Source organism: Aspergillus steynii, assembly GCF_002849105.1.
Source record: "Aspergillus steynii IBT 23096 chromosome Unknown P170scaffold_2, whole genome shotgun sequence".
Taxonomy (NCBI): domain Eukaryota; kingdom Fungi; phylum Ascomycota; class Eurotiomycetes; order Eurotiales; family Aspergillaceae; genus Aspergillus; species Aspergillus steynii.
Genome location: NW_020194399.1, coordinates 1,429,834 through 1,448,612, shown reverse-complemented (window position 1 = coordinate 1,448,612; position 18,779 = coordinate 1,429,834). Strand labels below are relative to the sequence as shown.

Genomic DNA, 18,779 nt, shown 5'->3' with positions numbered 1-18,779 from the left:
ACCAGGTAAGGTACCTCTACAGACAGTACAGTACATACAGTACAGTACAGGCATACGGTTCCGTACCAGATCCGCGAACAGGCTGTTCTTTTTTTTTTTTTTTTTTTTTTTTTTTATTTCCGTCGTGGTTCTTTCAAGACTCGCTCTCGAATTGTTATCTTTAATTTCCCACTCCCCCTACCGTCTTCTTTCCTCCCCCCCCCCCCCCCCCCCCCATCCACATTCGTTGTCAGTCTCATTCGTTTCCCTCCGTGGACTCTCCACTTATCTAATTCCATCTTTCCTCTTTCTTCTTTTTTTATTTCTCCTTTCCCCTTCCTCCTTCTGTCTCCGAGGCTCTCTCCATCGCTCACCTCGTCTGCCCGTCGACGACTCGTATCTCAGCCCGATCCCGATCTTCCTCCTTTTCGCCTGCAAGAGATTTCTTACTACCGACAAAATGGTTGAGGATAAAAAGACCGATGATTATACGATTGAGATGGACAAAATAGACCAGGGGAACAAGAATTTTGAGGCGGCCGCGCCGCCTCCCCAGCCGCGCAGTCCTCCATCCAGCCAACTCGCCAGCAGTCCCGCTCTGCCCGTTCTGGCTTATTGCGGATCGTCTATTTTGATGACGGTTATGAATAAATATGTTCTTTCGGGCCTAGACTTCAACCTCAACTTCTTTCTGCTTCTTGTCCAGGTAATGTTGACTGACCCCGTTTGGGCATCGTGGTACTCGGAAGTCGAGGCGAAACTAACGGTCGCTCGCCTCAGAGTCTGGTTTGTATCCTCGCGATTCAAACGTGCAAATCTTGTGGCCTTATCACCTACCGTGATTTCAGTGCAGACGAAGCAAGGAAATGTGAGTTTCTCTGCGCGGACCCTTGTGATGGCCGCCGCTGCGAATCGCGCTGACCGATCGTTTGTCAACAGGGTTTCCGATCTCTTTGCTGCTGATTGGCATGATCTACACGGGCTCCAAGGCTCTCCAGTTCCTGTCCATCCCGGTGTACACCATCTTCAAGAACCTGACTATCATTCTCATTGCATACGGGGAGGTGCTCTGGTTTGGAGGTTCGGTCACCGGTCTCACCCTGTTCTCCTTTGGATTGATGGTCATGAGCTCTATAATTGCCGCCTGGGCCGACATTAAACATGCGGTTGAGAACAACTCCGATGCGACCGCCAAGGTTTCAACTCTGAATTCTGGCTACATTTGGATGCTGATCAACTGCCTCTGCACCTCGTCCTACGTGTTGGGAATGCGCAAGAGAATCAAGTTGACCAACTTCAAGGATTTTGACAGTGCGTGATCTCTCTTAAATAATCCGTCGTGTCCCCTGGAAGCAGACAGACGCCAGAACAATAGCGTTTTCTAACTATACCTCTCTCTCTAGCTATGTTTTACAACAACCTGTTGTCGATCCCCATCCTTATCGTGTCCACCGCGTTCTTGGAAGACTGGTCGTCAGCCAACATTAACCGTAACTTCCCCGCCATCGATCGAAACTACATTGTGTTTGCTATGATTCTGTCGGGGCTGTCGTCGGTGTTCATCTCCTATACCTCCGCCTGGTGTGTTCGCGTGACGTCCTCGACCACCTACTCCATGGTGGGAGCCCTCAACAAACTCCCCATTGCAATCTCGGGCTTGATCTTCTTCGATGCCCCCGTGACTTTCCCCAGCGTGTCTGCCATTGTCGTGGGCTTCGTCAGTGGCATCGTCTACGCCGTGGCCAAAATCAAGCAGAACGCCAAGCCAAAGACTGGCGTTCTGCCCATGTCTAACCCCCCTGTCAGTGCGAGCAGCCAAAGCATGAGGGACTCCCTTCGATCCTAGGGGTATTCGGCACTGGCTGTGTGTCTAGGCAGGGTGCCTGCTTGGTACTCTTTCGTCGTCGACCGATTGCACCAGCCAGCACGCAGTCAAGAGTTTCCTGTAGACTCTATTCACGACCGGCATGTGCCATACGGCTCACGTGCCATGGCTTATGTCCCATCTGCAGTTAAAGTAAATTTTGCGGATTTTGATTGAACAGTAATAGCATTGTGCTGGCCGGTGTTGGTGACTTTTGTGTACTTTACCTTTCGCCCTTCGACCAACCGTCCTTTTCTTTTCCGACATTTCTTTTGGCCCATTATTCTCCCTTTCCTGGCCACAGGACCTCCGATTTAGGCGCAAGGGACATTGGGGTGGTGCTTGCAGGGCTTGGTCATAGAGACAGGAAGGCTGGAACTTTTATTTTATTTCCCCCCGGGTATCTGAGTCTGTATATATTTGTTATTTACATCTTCCTATTTTAATACGGGTATAGAAGACCTATTTGAACGAGAACAGAATGCCCGTAACTGCATCCATGGATGATAATTGGAATTCGGGGGTCCCAAGTGAAGGCGCACGTCCTGCTGTCCATGCATTCTGATTGGTCCGCCCCGGAAAAAAAAATATCAATGGCGAAGGCAATGGGTGCCCCAGGCCAACTTTCCCAGTGCCTGCGAGCGGAAAATACATCGGAAGCCCTTGAATACTCTTCTGCCTTCGCCCCCCATCCCCATCGGCACCAACACCATGCCCAAATCCTCCAAGAAAGCCCGGTCGCAGGGCCCCGTGGCCGGCGCCCGTCCTACAAAAAGTCGCAAAATGCACACCTTTCCCAAGCTCTCGACGGCGCCAAACACCGGCGCCGCCAGCACTCATATCAAAAAGCAACCGGCGAAACAACCGGCGCAGCAACGGCCAATCATCCCGTTCGGCAAAACTGATCGCATTCTACTTGTCGGAGAAGGTACGTCTGGGTAGTAGTATGTGATCTTCCAAGGGCCAGCAAAGACCGGGCACCACAGATATTAAATCACGAGGTCCTTGGATCTGTACAGTCGATTGATCTAGCCTCTAACAATCATGGTAGGAGATTTCTCCTTCGCGCGCTCTCTGGTGCTGCAGCATCGCTGCCGGCATGTCTTAGCCACCTGCTATGACTCTAGAGAGATGCTTTGCGACAAATATCCCCAAACACAAAATACGATCCGCGACATTCTCGGCGCCTTCCCTAAGAAGAAAACCGGCGGTGAGGCTACGAGTAATGATGGCCACGATGTCGTGTCCGAGGACACGGAACTCCAAGGGAAACGATGCGGCAGCGTTCAGAAAAGCCGAGGGCCGAATGTTCTCTTCTCAGTCGACGCTCGAAAGCTTGGGCTGACTTCCGGCGGTGGCAAGGAAGTGCGTCTAGGCTTCCCCCGGAGGGAGCGCAAACGCCCTGCTTGGTTAGAGGCCAAGGAGGGGCCGTTACCCGCTGAACCAAAAGGAGGGCCCTGGGACATCATCTGCTTTAATTTTCCTCATGTCGGTGGCCTGTCCACCGATGTCAACCGACAAGTCCGTGCCAATCAGGAACTGCTGGTGGCGTTTTTCAAAGCCTGCGTCCCCTTGCTGTCATCGCCGCGGAGAGTTGACGAGGTCGACAAGGACGACTGGGAATACAGCGACGACGAAGACTCGGGCACGGATGAAGAAGACCTCCCTTCGGAAGACGCACCGGGGCTAGCGAATAGCCAGGGACGGACAGACCCCGGGCAAATATTAGTAACAATGTTCGAGGGAGAACCTTACACCCTCTGGAACATCAGGGACCTGGCACGCCACGCTGGTCTGAGAGTTGTTACAAGCTTTAAATTCCCATGGGGCTCATATAAAGAGTACTCGCATGCCCGGACCCTGGGGGAAGTTGAAGGAAAGCATGGAGGCAGAGGTGGCTGGCGAGGTGAGGATAGAGACGCCAGGATGTACGTGTTTGAGATCAAGCAGGAAGAACGCTCCGTGCCTATGAGGAACTCTACTTCTGCCGGCAGGAATGGTGGTGCGGGGGCAAAGAGGTCCAGGGGCGCGTCCGAGAGTGACAGCGATTAAAGCACTGAATAAACGTCACCTTTGGGTTACTCGTGTCACGCCCATGCACCATGCTGAGCACCGCGCCATTCTCGGTTACATGATATAAACCTTCTTCATCTCCCTTTCCTCGAAAACTTCCCCAGTGGTGGGGTCTTTGACCTTGCCTGCTTCAACACATCCAACCTTCTTGCTCAGTTCCAGCAGTCGTTGCTGGCCATAAATCCTACCATTTGGTAGAACAATTGGATCACTTTCCACGTAGCTCTTGGCGTGGTGAGCGTACGGCATTTTTCGCGCAAGTTCGTTCAGCTCGGTTGAACATATGGGGCACACCGACGTCGTAGTGGATAAAGAATTGGAGCTTGAAGAAGTGTAGGCAGAGTGGCACGACGGTGTCTTCAAAGCCGAAAGCCCCGCCGATAGAGCAATGTGTAACAAGGGTCGCGAAGGCAGAGACAGGAGTTCATGATGGGTGCGGATAAATAGATCAGAGAGGTGAGCCCAGCGGTCGGAAGAATACATCGACTGACACGCACGTTAGTTTAGTTCGAGAGAGGGCCAGGGGAAGCCTGTTGTGATAAGTGATCCATAGGTACCTTGTACGGCTCGGCGTTGGTATCCCTGGGGAAAGCGAGAAGACCCGCGGCCCGATGGACTTCAGCCGACTGCGTCTCAACATAGGACGCGAGATACTTCTGCGCATGCATCATCGCCTCAACAACCTTTTCTTTATCCCCAGTTCTAAGCATTTCGATATACTGCTGCATGCGCAACTCGAACTCCAGGTTGTACTTTGGATGACGGGTCAGTGGTCGTCCAGACTGGAGAACGATTGGAACCGTAACAAACCTGGCTTTTCTTCAGGGCGGCCTTATTTTCGCTGCACCACTGCAAGGCATCCTTGGTCCCGCCACGGCGCAGGCTCTCGGCAATCCGCTGGCACTGCACGAAGACGTTGAGATCGACCAGGTCCTCGATATCTTTCTCCTGGGCTAGTTGCTGAGCACTCTCCGTGTATCCCGAACGCAACATATGATCCACGACCAGCCTGTTTAACCGCACTCTTGACCACTGGTCGTATTTGACATCGGCCAGGCTGGGGATTTGGTGGAGACTCTCCAGATGCTGTATGCGCTTCTTCGACTGATCATGAATCCGCCGCTCCTCCTGGTGCAGATTCTCCATCTTTCGCTTCAGGCCCTGCATGCGTGATATCATGGCATCGAGTGCGGCAAGCGTCTGATCAGGCGTTTGGCTGTTGGACAGCGAGGCATTCGCGGTTTCTTTCAGCGCGGGGAGGACATGTTCCCGTTCCCGCTCAACGATCCGCTGCACCGACTTGAAATTTCTTCTCGCGAGTTCATGCGGGAGCCGAAGAAGAGGCTGGTCCTATATGGAGTCATCGCTCTTAGCAACAAGGACGCTGGCCAACCAACAAGCCGACGGCGAGAGGAGGGGATAGCTACCAGGAGAAGGTGGTTCTCGGCATTGAGTTTGGTGGAAGTAAGCTCCGCAGCCATGACGTGCCGGGGGGCGGAGGGCAGATGGATTGATGGATGGATGGAGAGTGAGTGAGTGAATTGATGCGGATCGGATGGGTGGGGGGGAAAGGAAGGGACGGGGAGCAGCAAGTCACGGGGAAGCCTTCCCGCCCTCCACGCCGGAGCTACTCGGGCCCTCGCCAGACTCGGTTCAATCACGGATGACACTCAAGGAAACAGTCGGTTTAATTGTGGAATTCAAATCACCTTTTCAGCCCAAGACTCCGAAGAAAAACAAAACGATGGAAAGAAAAATACGGCAAGTATGTTACAGGAAACACGCCCCCAAGTGAAGCTCCGACAGCACCATTTTGACTACACAAACACGCCGAAAGGAACAACCTCGTTCAGAGCCAGGCAAGGGACTTCCTGAAGATGCGGACTGTCTAGTCACTGTCATCGCTATCTTCCTTGTCCTGTTTGGACTTTCGTCGCTCCTTCTTCTCCTTCTTCTCCTTCTTCTTGCGCTTGCGCTCGGCTCGCTCCTCCGGCGTCTCGCCGTCGTGGCGCTTGCGCTTCTTCTTGTCATCATCCTGGTCATCATCCACATCCATCTTGTTCGGAGATGAAGGCGGTTCGGCTGCCTCGGCAGGTGTTGCAGCCGCCTCGTCCTTGGCTGGAGCTTCGATCGCAGGCGGCACGGAGGCATCATCGGGTGCACTGTAATCCTTGTAATCACTCTTCCACTTCGCAGGAGTGGCCTCGTTTGTGCGTCCATATTTCTGTCGAGATCCGTTAGCAGGGAGCCAAAAGAGGTTCGCACGCTCAGGCTATGATGATGCTTACGTCAAGTTTTCCGGCAGACTTGAGCTTCTTCTTCTCCAAAGCAACGGGGCCCAGTCCCCATCTGCGAGGATAGAGGTCACGTTCCATAATGCAACGCTTGACCTTGGCCACAACGCCGTGGTCACAGGTCGAGAGTTCAACCGTCGACATCTGGGAGATGCCAATGGCAATGGCCTCTCCCTTCGTGGTCATGAGCACCACCTCTTCGTTGACATCGATACCAGCCTCTGCAATTGAGTCAGAAATTACCGCGTTCCAGGGTGGCCACATGGCACAGACAGAACCTACCGAATCGCAGAAGACCGGGAATCATGAGCTTGGCACCATAGCACACGGCGTTCACGGCGCTGTCCTTGACGACGATACGCTTGTAAGTCGTGAGGAGGGACTCCAGCGGGCGAATGACTTTTCGTAGATACGATTCGTCACGCTGGTTGTCATAGAGCCACTGCGCATCCAGGACATCATGCAGGGTAACTAGGCCGTTGTTTTCATCCATGGCTCCACTTCTCACACGTCGGAGCTCCTGCATGTGTGCGCCGACACCCAGGAGAAGACCCAGGTGAACGCAGAGAGTTCGGATGTAGGTTCCGGCTTCACAGCTGACCCAAAAGACACCAAGGTGTCTATCGTTATCGAACTCGTAGAGCTTACTCTCGTGAATAGTTCTGATACGAAGCTGACGCTTGACGGCAGAGATCAGAGGCGGACGCTGGAAAAGCGCACCGGTCAGAGTCTCAAGAGCCCTTCGGAACTGAGCCTCGCCGCCAGGGATCTTGTCGTGCAAGCGGATCACGCAGACGTACTCCTTACCGGCACCTTGCTGGGACTTGACCAGACGGGTTGCACGGTCAATGCAAACGATCAAGCAACCGGTCACCTTCGGATCGAGAGTACCACTATGACCAGTTTTTTCCGCCCTTGAAAAGATACAGTTCAGCTTTCAATTTCTTCTCTCTCCTGACTATGCGGGGGTGGGGGAGTCGTTACCTCAGAATCCTCTTCATCCAAGCCACGACCTCGTGACTGGAAGGGTTGGAGGGTTTGTCGAGGTTGATCACGCCGGAATTGATATACGATTTCAGGTCACGCTTGAGAGGAGAGCAACCGGCGGGAATCGGGGTGAAATGAGCCGTCCTGACAAGAACTTGGAGAATGATCAGTAAACGGGCTCCCAGAAGAGCGCAGCGAGTGGCTGCATCATCAATTCTTTCCCCAGAACTTACGCTGTTCATAATTTTTCAGCAGAAGCGGCCATTCCGAGGTGGAGATGTTGGCGGCACTGGCCTCTGGCTTGATGGTGTAGTCCATCTCTTCCTTAGCCACTGCAACCGCCATTTTGAACGAGGATCCAACAGGTTGGCTGTGAGTATGCTGAGCAGCCAGGCGGGAGCGCGTGTTGGGGAGGGAGCGCAAGAAAAATTGTCTTTGGCTACGCTAAAGTTTTGTTCTGGCGCTAGCGAGGCGGCCGCTGGGAAATTTTCCAGTGCGGAATGCGGCTTAGCGCAGAAATTTCTCCCGCCGGGTGGTCCCGTGACCCCCGTACGGTACATGTAATGCGTCGACATTACGGTACAGAGTACGGACTGGAGGTGGTACCTTACCTACTGGTACCTCTCAGTATGGACCAAGTACAGTACAGTACATTCATTCGTTCGATCCGTCTCTCTACTACTACTACTACTACTACTACTACTACTACTACTACCACCTTAACACCACCACCACCATCCCCATCGCCATCACCAGATCAATCTCCCGCCTTCGTCCATCCGACCCCCTTCGATCTGAGCTTTGGATTTTCCTCTATCGTCTTACCCAAGTCTTCGACCGGGTCCCCGACTGCTCCACGGGGTCTGAAAGGCCGAACTCCAACCCGTGCTTGACGAAGGGGTGGTTTGAGCCTGACCCCCGGACTGATATGCTGTTCCATACGCACGAGACTCACCCCGGCGCCCTTGAACGGTAAAGAACCGCCTCACGAAGGCGGGCGTGGTGATGTAATTCCGGCCACCACCAAAGGTAGGGTAGATGCGGGTGAGGAAATCATACAGGTGGGCGGCAACTATCCCCGTGCTATCGCACAGGGCGGCGGACCCTCCGTTTCGCACAAGAGTAAAGGCCAGGGTCGCCCATGGCAGGAATTCGATGGGGATTTGAACCACAAAAAAGGTCGCCTTTCTGCCGCGATTGTCCTGAGCGAAGGTGTACATAAAGGCCAAGATCAAAGCTACTGTCTATCAGTATGGTGGAATGAGCAATGTGCCGCGGCAAGCTCACCGTGGGTAAAGATTACACTGTTCAAGAGAAAACCTGCGGTGAGCTTTTATGCCTGTTAGCATTGGAACGTCACGGCTACTTTCTTTCTCTTGGTGGTTTTCGGGATCAAATCAAATGATGGATGGGATTGTTGATACATAAGGTATAGAAGAATTAGAATGTAGGGCACCATAACCACCTACGTGAATTCTTTTGATCACGTAGGCTATCTCACAGGTCATCCCACCATATCCACAACGCATATAGCCCTGAAAGGATCAAAGAGTAGGCGCTATACGAGTTGCAGAGGTGATCTTCCTCGCTTCCAGGAACCGCTTCAGCTAGTTGAGACTGGGCGGGCAGATATGCGAGGTTCTTGGGTCTAATGAGACCCTTCGGGTAAAGGCCAGGGAGTAATGAGATAACGGGAATAGCGAGACGAGAATATTCTAATGGGGAACGATCCAGAACCCAGATCCGCCCATGACTTACCACAACAACCGTGGCTACAAATAACACGTAGGTGAGGAAATCACCCGGTAAGCTGAACCGCGACGAGCCTGTTTCAAGGGAGCTGCTGTAGGTAAACACTACCAGGGGGTCAGCATGGCCGCCATCCCGAACCATCACAATTCCATACTGAAGTAGAGATCAAATAGGAAGTCAAGGCGCGGTCCTGTCAGTAAGAATGAGGTAAAGGGCCTCCAGACTTCCGGGGGAAGCTTGACGAGCAACTCGGGCAAGAACAGGACTCGTATGCCACTTAGCAAGCCACCGTAAACCAGAGCAGACTGGATACATGTAAGTGCAGTGAGAGTCCTTCCTTCAGGTTAGCTCAAAGCCACCGAGGCCGACTGACACACCACATTGAACGGGTAGATGGTACCTCGAGACCGGAGGAGCGGACCAGAAGCGATCCATCTCGAACGGATGATTGGCTTCCTTTCCTTCTGTCCAATTGTCTCCAGATAAGTAAATGGGAAGGTATTCAAGGTCAACCACAGCACACGTCGAGCATTACAGCGTGCGGAAGAATGATTCCTGGGGCGCGAACTTGTTGGCCGACTGAGCAGGGAAGGGAGGGAAAGAAGCAAACGATCCGCTCTTGAGAAGAAATATAAACGTGTGCATCGGCCGAGCTTTTTTCCCGATCCGTAGCGCTGTGCACGTGCCGTAAGGGCTTTTTTTTTTACCGAGACGGCTGGTCAGCTGACCCTGACGGTTTGCCCTCGTCCGCAGTACTTCCGTCAATACTGTACTATACGCAGTAGTTACCGTACCCAGGCTACCTCCCTATCTAGGAAGGTAGTCGTCTTCTGATACTTTTTTCTGGCGCTTCCTCCTAGTCCCATCATTGAGCCTTGCCTAGAATAACACAGCCTACAGTTCATCCGTCATTTGGGGATGGATTCGTTCTTGTTCGAGTATCATCATTCCGATCCTGTTCGGCTACTGGAGTGACATCTCAATATACTAAAATATATATGTTTTTCCCGCCGAATGCTCCGTATGTAGGTATACAATTGTCAGCTTCTGTGACCCTGCTATCAACCATCAAGATACCATGTACCTCAAAGAGGGTCAGACCCCGAAACATGCCGATATTTCGATACTACATGGTGTCAAATCTCACCGTACCTCGAACGGCGAGGCCTCCATCTTTCCCTTCAATCCACACATCCCAAGCGGCATTGTGCTTGGCTAGCTTGGGTTTCCCACATATTGACAACATCTCCCCGGCGTACAAAGGTGTGAGGTTTCTGTATTCAATCTCTCGAATCGTTCGACCGGAGTTGGCCAAATAGGGCTGGATCGCCGCCAGTAGCAGGGTCAAGGTCAAAGGACCGTGGACGAGAAGGCCTCGGAAGCCCTCCACGTCCCGCGTATATGCCTCGTCAAGATGAATGGCGTGGGCGTTGAACGTGAGCGCAGAGTAGCGGAATAGTAAGGCTTTGGTGGGCGTGACATTGTGACGGACTTCAGGATCCGACGGGGCTTTTCGACCCAAGAGAAAAAGAGGGAAATAATCAGTACGAGACTCAGTTGGAGGCAATCAATTTATGGTGCGCACATTTTACAATTCGCTGGCGCTTCTGAAAACCCACCCGGTCGCGATCTAGTTCTTCGAGAGACTTCTCACGCATAAAAACCAAGTCTCGGTGTTCGATGATGGACGACTGCCCACAATCTTCTTCACTCTCCCGCCAAAGGCGATCGCGAATATCGGTTTCTTGCTCAGACTCCTGGACTGTTCCTATGCGCCTCTCTATTCTGACAATGACTTTCTCCTCCCCCGATCGTCCTTTGGTCACTATATCGCGAATCGTTTCGATACAGACGGCTCGACTACCGTCGAGCACCAATCCACTACGGGTCGGGAATCTGACTCTCCCGCCAGCCCACAAACGCCTGTTGAACGGCTCCCCTGGGCTATGAAGAGTATCGGTGCCATCGGCCAGTAGCTGCGAGAGCGTAACCTGAGGAGGAAAATAAACCAAATGATGGCCTACCGGTAGGGGGATGGCGGATTCCACCGAGGGAAGAATCGAGTTGTCTCCCCCCCGGCGCCGAGCATGCGGGAGAAGGTCTCCCAACGTCAAATCCAGGAGATGAGAGGGTTGAGGATGTAGATAGTCGAAGGTCAGAGGCAAATTCCGCGATGTCAGGCGGGAAAGAGCCGAATGTGCCCGTGATACGGGGTTGGATTTGCCTCCGAGGCCCGGGACGCGCAGTGTCGCTCTCTTCATCCTACCGCATGGAACGTCTACTACCTCAGCGATGGCCGTGTCCAACGAGAAGAGTCAAGGCGAAGGCAATGGCGACGGGGACGCAGGGGGTGGAAGGCGAAATAATTGGAAGCAAGGGGCCGCCGGATAAATCCAGAAGTCGCAGTTTGACTTGTTTGTCTGGGATCGACAGCCACCCACACTTTTGAGTTGAAGATGGGAATTTCTCACCGGCCGATCTCCCCCCCTGACCGGGTCATCCATCGAGTGGCAGGAAAGCAGTCGAATTGATCCTTCGCAGACCCCCTCAGTGCCATGGCCCTCATCACTGTCACCTTCCTGGGGCCTGCGGCTTCCTTTTCGCATCAGGTTAGGAGCCCCTCTCCAAGCCTCCGTGGCTCCGGTAACGTCATGGATCACAATTAACTGGAGTTCTAGGCCGCTGTTGAATCCTTTGGCACCTCGGTAGAGCTACTGGCCCGTCCATCGTTCCCAGATGCATTTGCCTCCGTGCAGCATCAGGAAGTTGACTATGCCATCGTTCCCTTCGAGAACTCTTCCAACGGGTCAGTGGTCCAGACCCTTGATCTTCTGGCGGACCCCGCCGGTTCCTACCCAGACGTGAGAGTGTGTGGGGAGCATTATCTGAGCGTGCACCACTGTCTCTTGGCTCGCCACGGACAACATGACCTCAACTCAATCAATAAACTGTACACTCACCCACAAGCGTGGGGTCAATGCGAAAGGTTCCTTTCGGAACATTTCAAGGGCGTGGAAAGACAAGATGTTTCGTCAACCTCCAAAGCTGCCGAAATCGTTGCAAACGAAACAGCAGAACGAAGTGCCGCAATAGCTAGTCGGTTTGCTGCCGAGCACCACGGACTGGACATCATAGAGGAGAACATCGAGGATAAGGACAACAACACAACGCGGTTTCTGGTACTGAGGAATCAGAATTCAGAACGCACGACCCGATTGCCCTTTGAGAAGGTCAAGGTCCCCCCCACGCCCTCCCCGACCGCAAGGAAAACTTTGATATCGTTCACGGTCCACCAGAATGCCCCCGGGGCGCTGGCGGACGCTTTGTTGATCTTCAAGAACCATGGCATGAATCTCACAAGTATCAACTCCCGCCCAAGCCAAAGAACGCCCTGGCAATATGTCTTTCTGGTCGAGTGCCAAATGGCTCCTGCTTATGATGGGAAGGAGGCAGTCGCCGAGATTTTGGCCGGACTGAAGGATGCTACTGAAAATAGCAGACACCTGGGGACGTGGAACAGCATGGGCTCGTCGGGCGCCCAATAAGATCGCAAAAACCATCTACTCTACGACTACTATATATAGAGCCTGAGCACCATGTGGGGCGATGAATGCGACGCATTGTTGTTATCCTTACAAAAAAGAGCATGCCTATGGAGAATAAATGATAGCGTAAAAGCAAGCCCGACCCAGCTGTGTGTGCCAGGACGAAACGATCCTCCACCCGTTAGCTTAAAAGTCATCAAAGTCCGACAATCCGAAGGAATTGTTGCAAAGATAATTTGACGATCCACCACCCCTTTAAGGTTCAAAACACATCTCAAGTTTACCTGAAGTATCCACCTAGACAGCCTCAGTTAAAATGTTACGGAGCTTGGATGGCCCTGCGGAACGGGTAGCGGTGTCAGTGACGGGGAGTAAGCATAAGCATAAGATGATCCACACACACCTCCGAGCAGCTTCACAGAGCTCTTTCCAGGCGACGTCAAGGTAGTAGTAACCAGGGGAACCATGACCTGACCATGGAAACCACCGTCACCTTGTATAGGGCGAGCCGTCAAAAGATCCGCTTGCGGAACTTCTGGCCGTTCATCCTCGCTCCCTGCGAGGTCGCTGAACCGTCAATCTGTAGAGAATATACGTTAGCTCGAAAAAAAATTGGGCGGAAGAGGAGAAAAAGAGAGGGGGGGGGGCGCACCGTCGTAAAACTCGTCCTCATCATCATAGTCGGCAAGCTGTTCAAAATTGACCTTGTATCGAAGGATGGCGCCGATACCACCAAAGCCCTTCACGAATTGATTACCCTCACTGGATTTGTCCGAAACGAACTCTAGGGTGGCACCAAAATCCTTGTAGTTCTCGGCGAGCCACTCCAGAAAAGAAGACTGGTCAACAACTTCCATTTCAGTGCCAGTTTCCTTATCGGTAAACAACTCCCGGTTGTCCTCTTGAGACTTCGATGTGTGAACGATGGCCTCAGAGCCGCTGGAGGTCTTCAGAACCCATCGGGTGATGTCCAGGTTCTCATAGACAATGAGGACCTCTGCCGCACCGAGCTCGAGGGCCTTGAGCGTATCATCTGTACCGTAGCAAACCTTTCCGGTGTCTTGGCTGATCTCTTCGAAGTATTTGCCAATCAACTTCTTCTCCTGGACAAACTTGACGTTGCTCAATGTCTCGGAAGCAAGTTCGATAGCCTGATTAAAGCCGTTTTCTCCACCATAAGAGACGTCAACCACCTTGATGACCTTGGATTGCAGGCGTCCATCGAACATATCGGACTGGTTCAAGTCGTTCTTGAAGTCAGCAGAACCGGCTAGAATCAGGCCCGCAACGTTGATCTTGTCATTTGTGATGTAGTTCTGGACGGCCAACTCAGCGATTTTGCGGACATAGTTGTGACGTTTCTCTTCTCGAAGACGGGCAAAACGGAGAGCCGACTGTCCACCACGACCGTGTTTCTTCGGCAGATCGACGCTCAGTTTCTGGAGCACTTCTCTAGTGTTCCCACTCAGCGTGCCAAAGAGAGCTCCGTTTCCATCCATGACAATGAAGCCAAATTTCTGATCCGACTCAAGTAGCTCGCTGAGTGCCTCAGTGTGGAATTTGTTGTCACAGAGGTAAAGCGACGTGTTAATGGGTTTAAAGGGCTCGAAATCAATGTTGATTTTGCGCTCTTTACCCTCGGACGTAATGATTTCACCACAGTACACGACCAAGCCATTGGGAGGGACCTTGTTGTAAAGCTTGAGACGCTGTTGCGTGGAGGTAATGGCAGACAGAACGGAAAGTCGGTTGACCCGGGACTTGATGTTGGAAGCAGTGCCCTGGTATTTCCATTAGTATCCAGTCTCGACAAGACGACTTTGGTCCAAGGCCTTGTGTTCGGCGGGAACAACTCACAAACTCTTCCGCCAGCATTTTGGCGGCCCTGGATACCTGATCCTTGGGGGCTGCGGGACCGAGAGGTTAGCGGCAATCCATCTTGATAGGACCAACGTTGTGGGAGGGGACAAACGAATGATAAGAGAGATCATGGAGGTTCCATTTCCGCGAGCTGCCTCGAGGCGCTTGATGAGCTTCTTCACCTTCCAAATCTCAATGTTCTTTTCCGCTTCGTTCGCCTGGGCCGCGCTCATCTTGGGCGAGGTGACGATGTCAAGACGACCAGGAGAGGGGTAGAAAGAGGAGGGGGTCCGCCGGTGCTGAATAGAGTTGTTAGCGATGGAAGCAGACAGAAGAGCACAAGAATGCTTGGGAGGTAGAGACGATCTTCAACGCGGGGCGGAGGATATTGTCCTCACCTTTGAGGCTGGTGGATTTGCCGTCCAAGGAGTGCACCGTTCAGTAAATTTCATCAGGCACCGTGGGGGTGTGACCCGAAGTCGCCTGTTGCGGATGACATAAGCGCCCTGGAATCACTGCCTCGGGTAGGTAACGTATCGTACTGTTTGTACATACAGACATACCTACGGGGTACTGTACAGTACCTCTCCCTCGCTCTCTAGTACCTTTATCGACTCCATACGGACTACGGAGTAATGCACTGCGCTATCAACAATGTGTCCAACTCCACCGTCCTTATCTCGAACTAACCCCACTTCGTTGACAAGAGCTCCCAGCCATTCATCCTCAATCCTCAATCCTCAATCCGGAAGTGTCCAATGTCATCTACCTCCTTTGCCATTTGCAATTCTTTTCGGTCATCATCACCGTCTAGTTGCTCCTAGGGTGCGCTTATCGCCACCGCCCCAAGAGAAACCAATATAAATGCATGTTGTCCCGTCTTGAACTGCAATCGAGGATACCGTCACGCGTCTCCTTGCCCTGCTCGAGATACCCAATTATCGACTGTGCCTGTTGCCTTGATTGATCTCGATCTCTTCTGGTCCCTGCTCTACTTCTAGTTGATTACAATCACTCGCCTGCCTTCCACCAGAAAATGTCATTGCCTTGGGCATCGGCCGGTAGTGATCCCGAAAACCCCAGTGACCACCATGAAGCCGTGACCCAAGGAGTGCGGATCCCAAATCCTCGTTCACCTTTCGAATCAAACTTTGATTCCTACGGCAGCTCATCGGGCTTTGCTAGCTATGCCTCCGAGGGCGGTGGTTTTCACAGACCAAGGTAATCCATATTTGCAGACCCCAACCTGAATGACCTAGCCACTTGATTGAACTATAACATATACTCATGACCTCTGCCAGGTCAGAATCGCTCTCCATGCGCTTTAGACAAGCAGGCGGCGTTAACAGCATCGAAAACTTCGCCCGGTCATGGCAACGGGCTGCAGGTTTCCCAGAAGTCCTTCCCCGCCGTGCCTCATTTCTCACAGGCGATTCAGATGAAGAATGCTTCGCCACGGCAAATCGTTTGCCTGGCTCGCAAGGCTCTCGGCCGCTTCGTTCGGAGGCTGATGCTACACGGCCACTGCTTAGTGCCGATAGGGAGACCGAGATAGACCGGCCAGATGACAACGACGACCCGTCAAGAAAAAATGCGCTCGGATCATCATTTGAAAGAAGCCTTGGGACCTCCTACGGCACAATATCTTCTCGCGTCAGTGATGCCACACGGAGGCATGTGATTCAACTCCATCGAGAGCAACAAGCACATGTAGACGTGCCTTTGGACGGTAGCATAGAACCTCTATCGGTCAAAAGTATTCAGCATGAGGATGGTACCAGATCAGGTGTCATTGTTGGTCAATCGACTGTACCTCAGACAATTTTTAATTCTGTCAATGTCCTGATTGGCGTTGGCCTCTTAAGTCTCCCGCTAGCAATGAAACAGGCGGGCTGGTTTTTCGGCCTCTCATTTCTTCTGTTTGCTGCTGTGACCACCTCGTACACAGCCCAAATTCTCGCCAAATGCCTTGACATTGACCGGAGCCTGGTCACATATGCTGATCTGGCTTATGTTAGTTTTGGGCACCACGCGCGCCTAATAACAAGTCTTCTGTTCTGTTTGGAGCTTATAGGAGCCTGTGTTGCTCTGGTTGTGCTTTTTGCAGACAGCCTTCATGCTTTAATTCCCGAGCTAAGCATCCTTCAGTGGAAGTTAATATGCGGGTTATTGCTTGTCCCGCTGAATTTTGTGCCCCTGCGGTTTCTAAGCGTGACCAGTATTCTAGGAATACTCTCTTGCACCTCAAGTATAGTTTCCTCCTCCCGTTACTTCATGGTTGACCGAAACTAATGAAGACCCTCTCCATTCAAGTTGTTATTATAATATGCATTGATGGATTTCTAACTCCTTATGCTCCCGGCTCACTGCGCCAGCCAGCCAAGACCTCTTTATTTCCAGAACACTGGGGGACTCTCCCTCTCAGTTTTGGACTGATCATGTGTACGTTTGCAGATGGTGTTCCCTGAAGATTTCCAAACCTTGTAGCTGATCCCTATCAAGCGCCCTGGGGGGGCCATGGAGTATTTCCGAACATATACCGGGATATGAGACACCCGCAAAAGTATAGAAAGAGTCTTTGGATCACCTATATTTTCACGGTAAGTAGCAAAGCACCGCGAAAAAGGCAGGGGCGGAAAGAGAGAGAGAGGAAAAAAAAAAAAAAAAAAAAACTGATTTCATGTCTATCCTAGTATTGCCTCGATTGTGCAATGGCCATTATCGGCTGGGTCATGTTTGGTGATGCAGTTCGCGACGAAGTCACTGCAAACGTGTTGCTTTCCGCATCTTATCCACCGGCATTGTCAATTTGCATCATAATTTCTATCGCCATAATTCCAATAACCAAGGTCCCTTTGAAGTAAGTCTGTCCAAGAACTTCCGGGTTGAGGTCACTAATATAATCCCAGCTGCCGCCCTCTGGTGGCCACTGTGGAAATACTCTGTGGCCTTGGGTCTCACTCTACCACAAATTCAAATCATCCCGAGGGACTTCATGCCATAATTTTGCAGTCATTGAAGGCAATGGTGCGTGTGGTTGTGCTGGCTGTCGTCGTTTTAATGGCCATCCTCTTCCCATCGTTCGACAGGATCATGGCACTGATGGGTTCTGCTTTGTGTTTTACGATATGCGTGATCTTGCCACTCGCGTTTTATTTGAAAATTTTTGGAAACGACCTCAGTCTAAGGGAGCGGGTTTTAGACTGGGTTCTTCTGATTTTATCGTCAATGTTAGCGATTATAGGAACAGCCTGGGCATTCCTACCGCAGGAGATGATCTCCACATGATAGGGATCCTTGAGGAGTTTGTCATTTGACAACAATAGCAAAATTGTTCCTTGTTTTGCCGGGATTCAGCATTTCCTTTTTCCAAGAGCGAGACTGGGGTTTCTGGCTGTATTCCCAAAGTTGATATATCAGCTTGGAAGTTTCCTTGCTCTCGGATAAGAAGAATCCCATGCCAGTCATGATGTCGCCAAGTCTGCCATGGGTGAGATATCGGGAGTTGTTGACACATGCAGCTGGTAGAACCAGGAACAGCCGGGGCGTGACAGGCGGAGTGGACGCAGATGGGGATGAAGAAGTCAGAAAAGCCACGCAACGCTTCAGCATTTCACCTCGGCCAATGGCGTCTGGAACAAAATTGAGTACCAATGAAAGACTAATAATGTGAAATCGATCAGCGTCATCACGAGGCAGTGGTCGCTCCATAAAATCCTGTTTCAAAATCCCTGGCTCCTGGGAGTTCAAGTCTATCCTGGTAACTGCCATAGCTGGATTCGTAGAGCAGGCATTTTTGGTGCTGAGCGCCCCGACTTCGAGCACACGGAGCCTGGTTTGCCCATCTTTCGCATGAGGCAGATGCGGGCCCATCCAGTCAACCAGGACCTTACTTGAATCGCCGCCACGTTCTCGGGACTGTCCAAGCTTACTGGCGAGCTGGTAACTCTCCAGCCCACCGTTCTCCTGAATCTGACGATTTATTTCATTGACCAGGATCTCATCCCCCGCATGCTGCGCTTGAGCCCGTTGCTTGAGAAGTCGGTGATGGGAGCGAATCAGATTCCGGGTGGCCTTTGATGACAGCGCTGCATGTTCGCCCCTGATTGCGGATGGACGGGTGCGAGATAGTAACAGAGGCTTTTTAGCGCGACGCTTTTTGGCAACCATAATTATAGAGGGTAAAGGGAAAGCAAAGAGGGGAATTTAGAAAAACGAAGTTGAAAAAGACGGGTTGAGGAGGAAGATGTCCGAGAGACGGAACTCGGGTCATACGCGGTGTCCTAGTTACTGGATGTACATCTATTATATTTCTAAGGAAAATAAGAAAGAAGGAAAGGTCTTAGTCGGACTTGGAGGAAGGAAGGAAAGACCGGGAAAAAAAAAAGAAGAAAAAAAAAAAAAAAAAAAAGAGACAAATAAAGC

General features: G+C 51.9%; 10 protein-coding genes across 10 annotated transcripts; 5 read left to right on the top strand and 5 right to left on the bottom strand.

Annotated features, from left to right (window-relative positions):
• The first annotated feature begins 193 nt into the window (after positions 1–193).
• Positions 194–2,315, top strand: gmtA (GDP-mannose transporter). Its single transcript, XM_024848551.1, has 4 exons — positions 194–685; positions 760–847; positions 919–1,290; positions 1,383–2,315. Exons 1-4 carry the CDS (start codon positions 440–442, stop codon positions 1,823–1,825), a joined length of 1,149 nt encoding a protein of 382 aa, XP_024707100.1. The 5' UTR covers positions 194–439; the 3' UTR covers positions 1,826–2,315.
• A 162-nt stretch (positions 2,316–2,477) lies between these two features.
• On the top strand, positions 2,478–2,951 carry P170DRAFT_433667 (uncharacterized protein). The gene is made up of 2 exons (XM_024848550.1): positions 2,478–2,787; positions 2,895–2,951. Exon 1 carries the CDS (start codon positions 2,555–2,557, stop codon positions 2,783–2,785), a length of 231 nt encoding a protein of 76 aa, XP_024707099.1. The 5' UTR covers positions 2,478–2,554; the 3' UTR covers positions 2,786–2,787; positions 2,895–2,951.
• P170DRAFT_433666 (25S rRNA (uracil2634-N3)-methyltransferase) lies at positions 2,673–4,119 on the top strand. Its single transcript, XM_024848549.1, has 2 exons — positions 2,673–2,787; positions 2,895–4,119. Exon 2 carries the CDS (start codon positions 2,975–2,977, stop codon positions 3,893–3,895), a length of 921 nt encoding a protein of 306 aa, XP_024707098.1. The 5' UTR covers positions 2,673–2,787; positions 2,895–2,974; the 3' UTR covers positions 3,896–4,119.
• P170DRAFT_351339 (FYV10 family protein) lies at positions 3,971–5,397 on the bottom strand (the record flags this gene model as incomplete). Its single annotated transcript, XM_024843856.1, has 4 exons — positions 3,971–4,402; positions 4,474–4,668; positions 4,727–5,266; positions 5,344–5,397. The coding sequence occupies 4 exons, from the start codon at positions 5,395–5,397 to the stop codon at positions 3,971–3,973; spliced, it is 1,221 nt and encodes a 406-aa protein (XP_024707097.1).
• A 128-nt stretch (positions 5,398–5,525) lies between these two features.
• On the bottom strand, positions 5,526–9,534 carry cbf5 (pseudouridine synthase CBF5). The gene is made up of 10 exons (XM_024846368.1): positions 9,350–9,534; positions 9,104–9,282; positions 8,956–9,053; positions 8,485–8,527; positions 8,023–8,434; positions 7,431–7,636; positions 7,195–7,351; positions 6,493–7,124; positions 6,205–6,431; positions 5,526–6,140 (listed from the first exon to the last, which is right to left on the bottom strand). The coding sequence occupies exons 1-10, from the start codon at positions 9,382–9,384 to the stop codon at positions 5,805–5,807; spliced, it is 2,325 nt and encodes a 774-aa protein (XP_024707096.1). The 5' UTR covers positions 9,385–9,534; the 3' UTR covers positions 5,526–5,804.
• Positions 9,535–9,897: 363 nt separating this feature from the next.
• On the bottom strand, positions 9,898–11,503 carry P170DRAFT_433662 (uncharacterized protein). Its single transcript, XM_024848548.1, has 2 exons — positions 10,535–11,503; positions 9,898–10,458 (listed from the first exon to the last, which is right to left on the bottom strand). The coding sequence occupies exons 1-2, from the start codon at positions 11,208–11,210 to the stop codon at positions 10,076–10,078; spliced, it is 1,059 nt and encodes a 352-aa protein (XP_024707095.1). The 5' UTR covers positions 11,211–11,503; the 3' UTR covers positions 9,898–10,075.
• P170DRAFT_433660 (prephenate dehydratase PHA2) lies at positions 11,204–12,552 on the top strand. The gene is made up of 2 exons (XM_024848547.1): positions 11,204–11,558; positions 11,628–12,552. The coding sequence occupies exons 1-2, from the start codon at positions 11,505–11,507 to the stop codon at positions 12,492–12,494; spliced, it is 921 nt and encodes a 306-aa protein (XP_024707094.1). The 5' UTR covers positions 11,204–11,504; the 3' UTR covers positions 12,495–12,552.
• Positions 12,546–14,655, bottom strand: P170DRAFT_376940 (translation termination factor eRF1). Its single transcript, XM_024845388.1, has 5 exons — positions 14,467–14,655; positions 14,352–14,401; positions 13,147–14,275; positions 12,892–13,050; positions 12,546–12,832 (listed from the first exon to the last, which is right to left on the bottom strand). Exons 1-5 carry the CDS (start codon positions 14,585–14,587, stop codon positions 12,792–12,794), a joined length of 1,500 nt encoding a protein of 499 aa, XP_024707093.1. The 5' UTR covers positions 14,588–14,655; the 3' UTR covers positions 12,546–12,791.
• Positions 14,656–15,641: 986 nt separating this feature from the next.
• Positions 15,642–17,642, top strand: P170DRAFT_350378 (putative transporter; the record flags this gene model as incomplete). The annotated part of the gene is made up of 5 exons (XM_024843795.1): positions 15,642–16,602; positions 16,668–16,796; positions 16,857–16,954; positions 17,048–17,214; positions 17,264–17,642. The coding sequence occupies 5 exons, from the start codon at positions 15,642–15,644 to the stop codon at positions 17,640–17,642; spliced, it is 1,734 nt and encodes a 577-aa protein (XP_024707092.1).
• Positions 17,264–18,710, bottom strand: P170DRAFT_433659 (25S rRNA (adenine2142-N1)-methyltransferase). Its single transcript, XM_024848546.1, has one exon. The coding sequence runs from the start codon at positions 18,522–18,524 to the stop codon at positions 17,664–17,666; it is 861 nt and encodes a 286-aa protein (XP_024707091.1). The 5' UTR covers positions 18,525–18,710; the 3' UTR covers positions 17,264–17,663.
• Between the last annotated feature and the right edge of the window lie 69 nt (positions 18,711–18,779).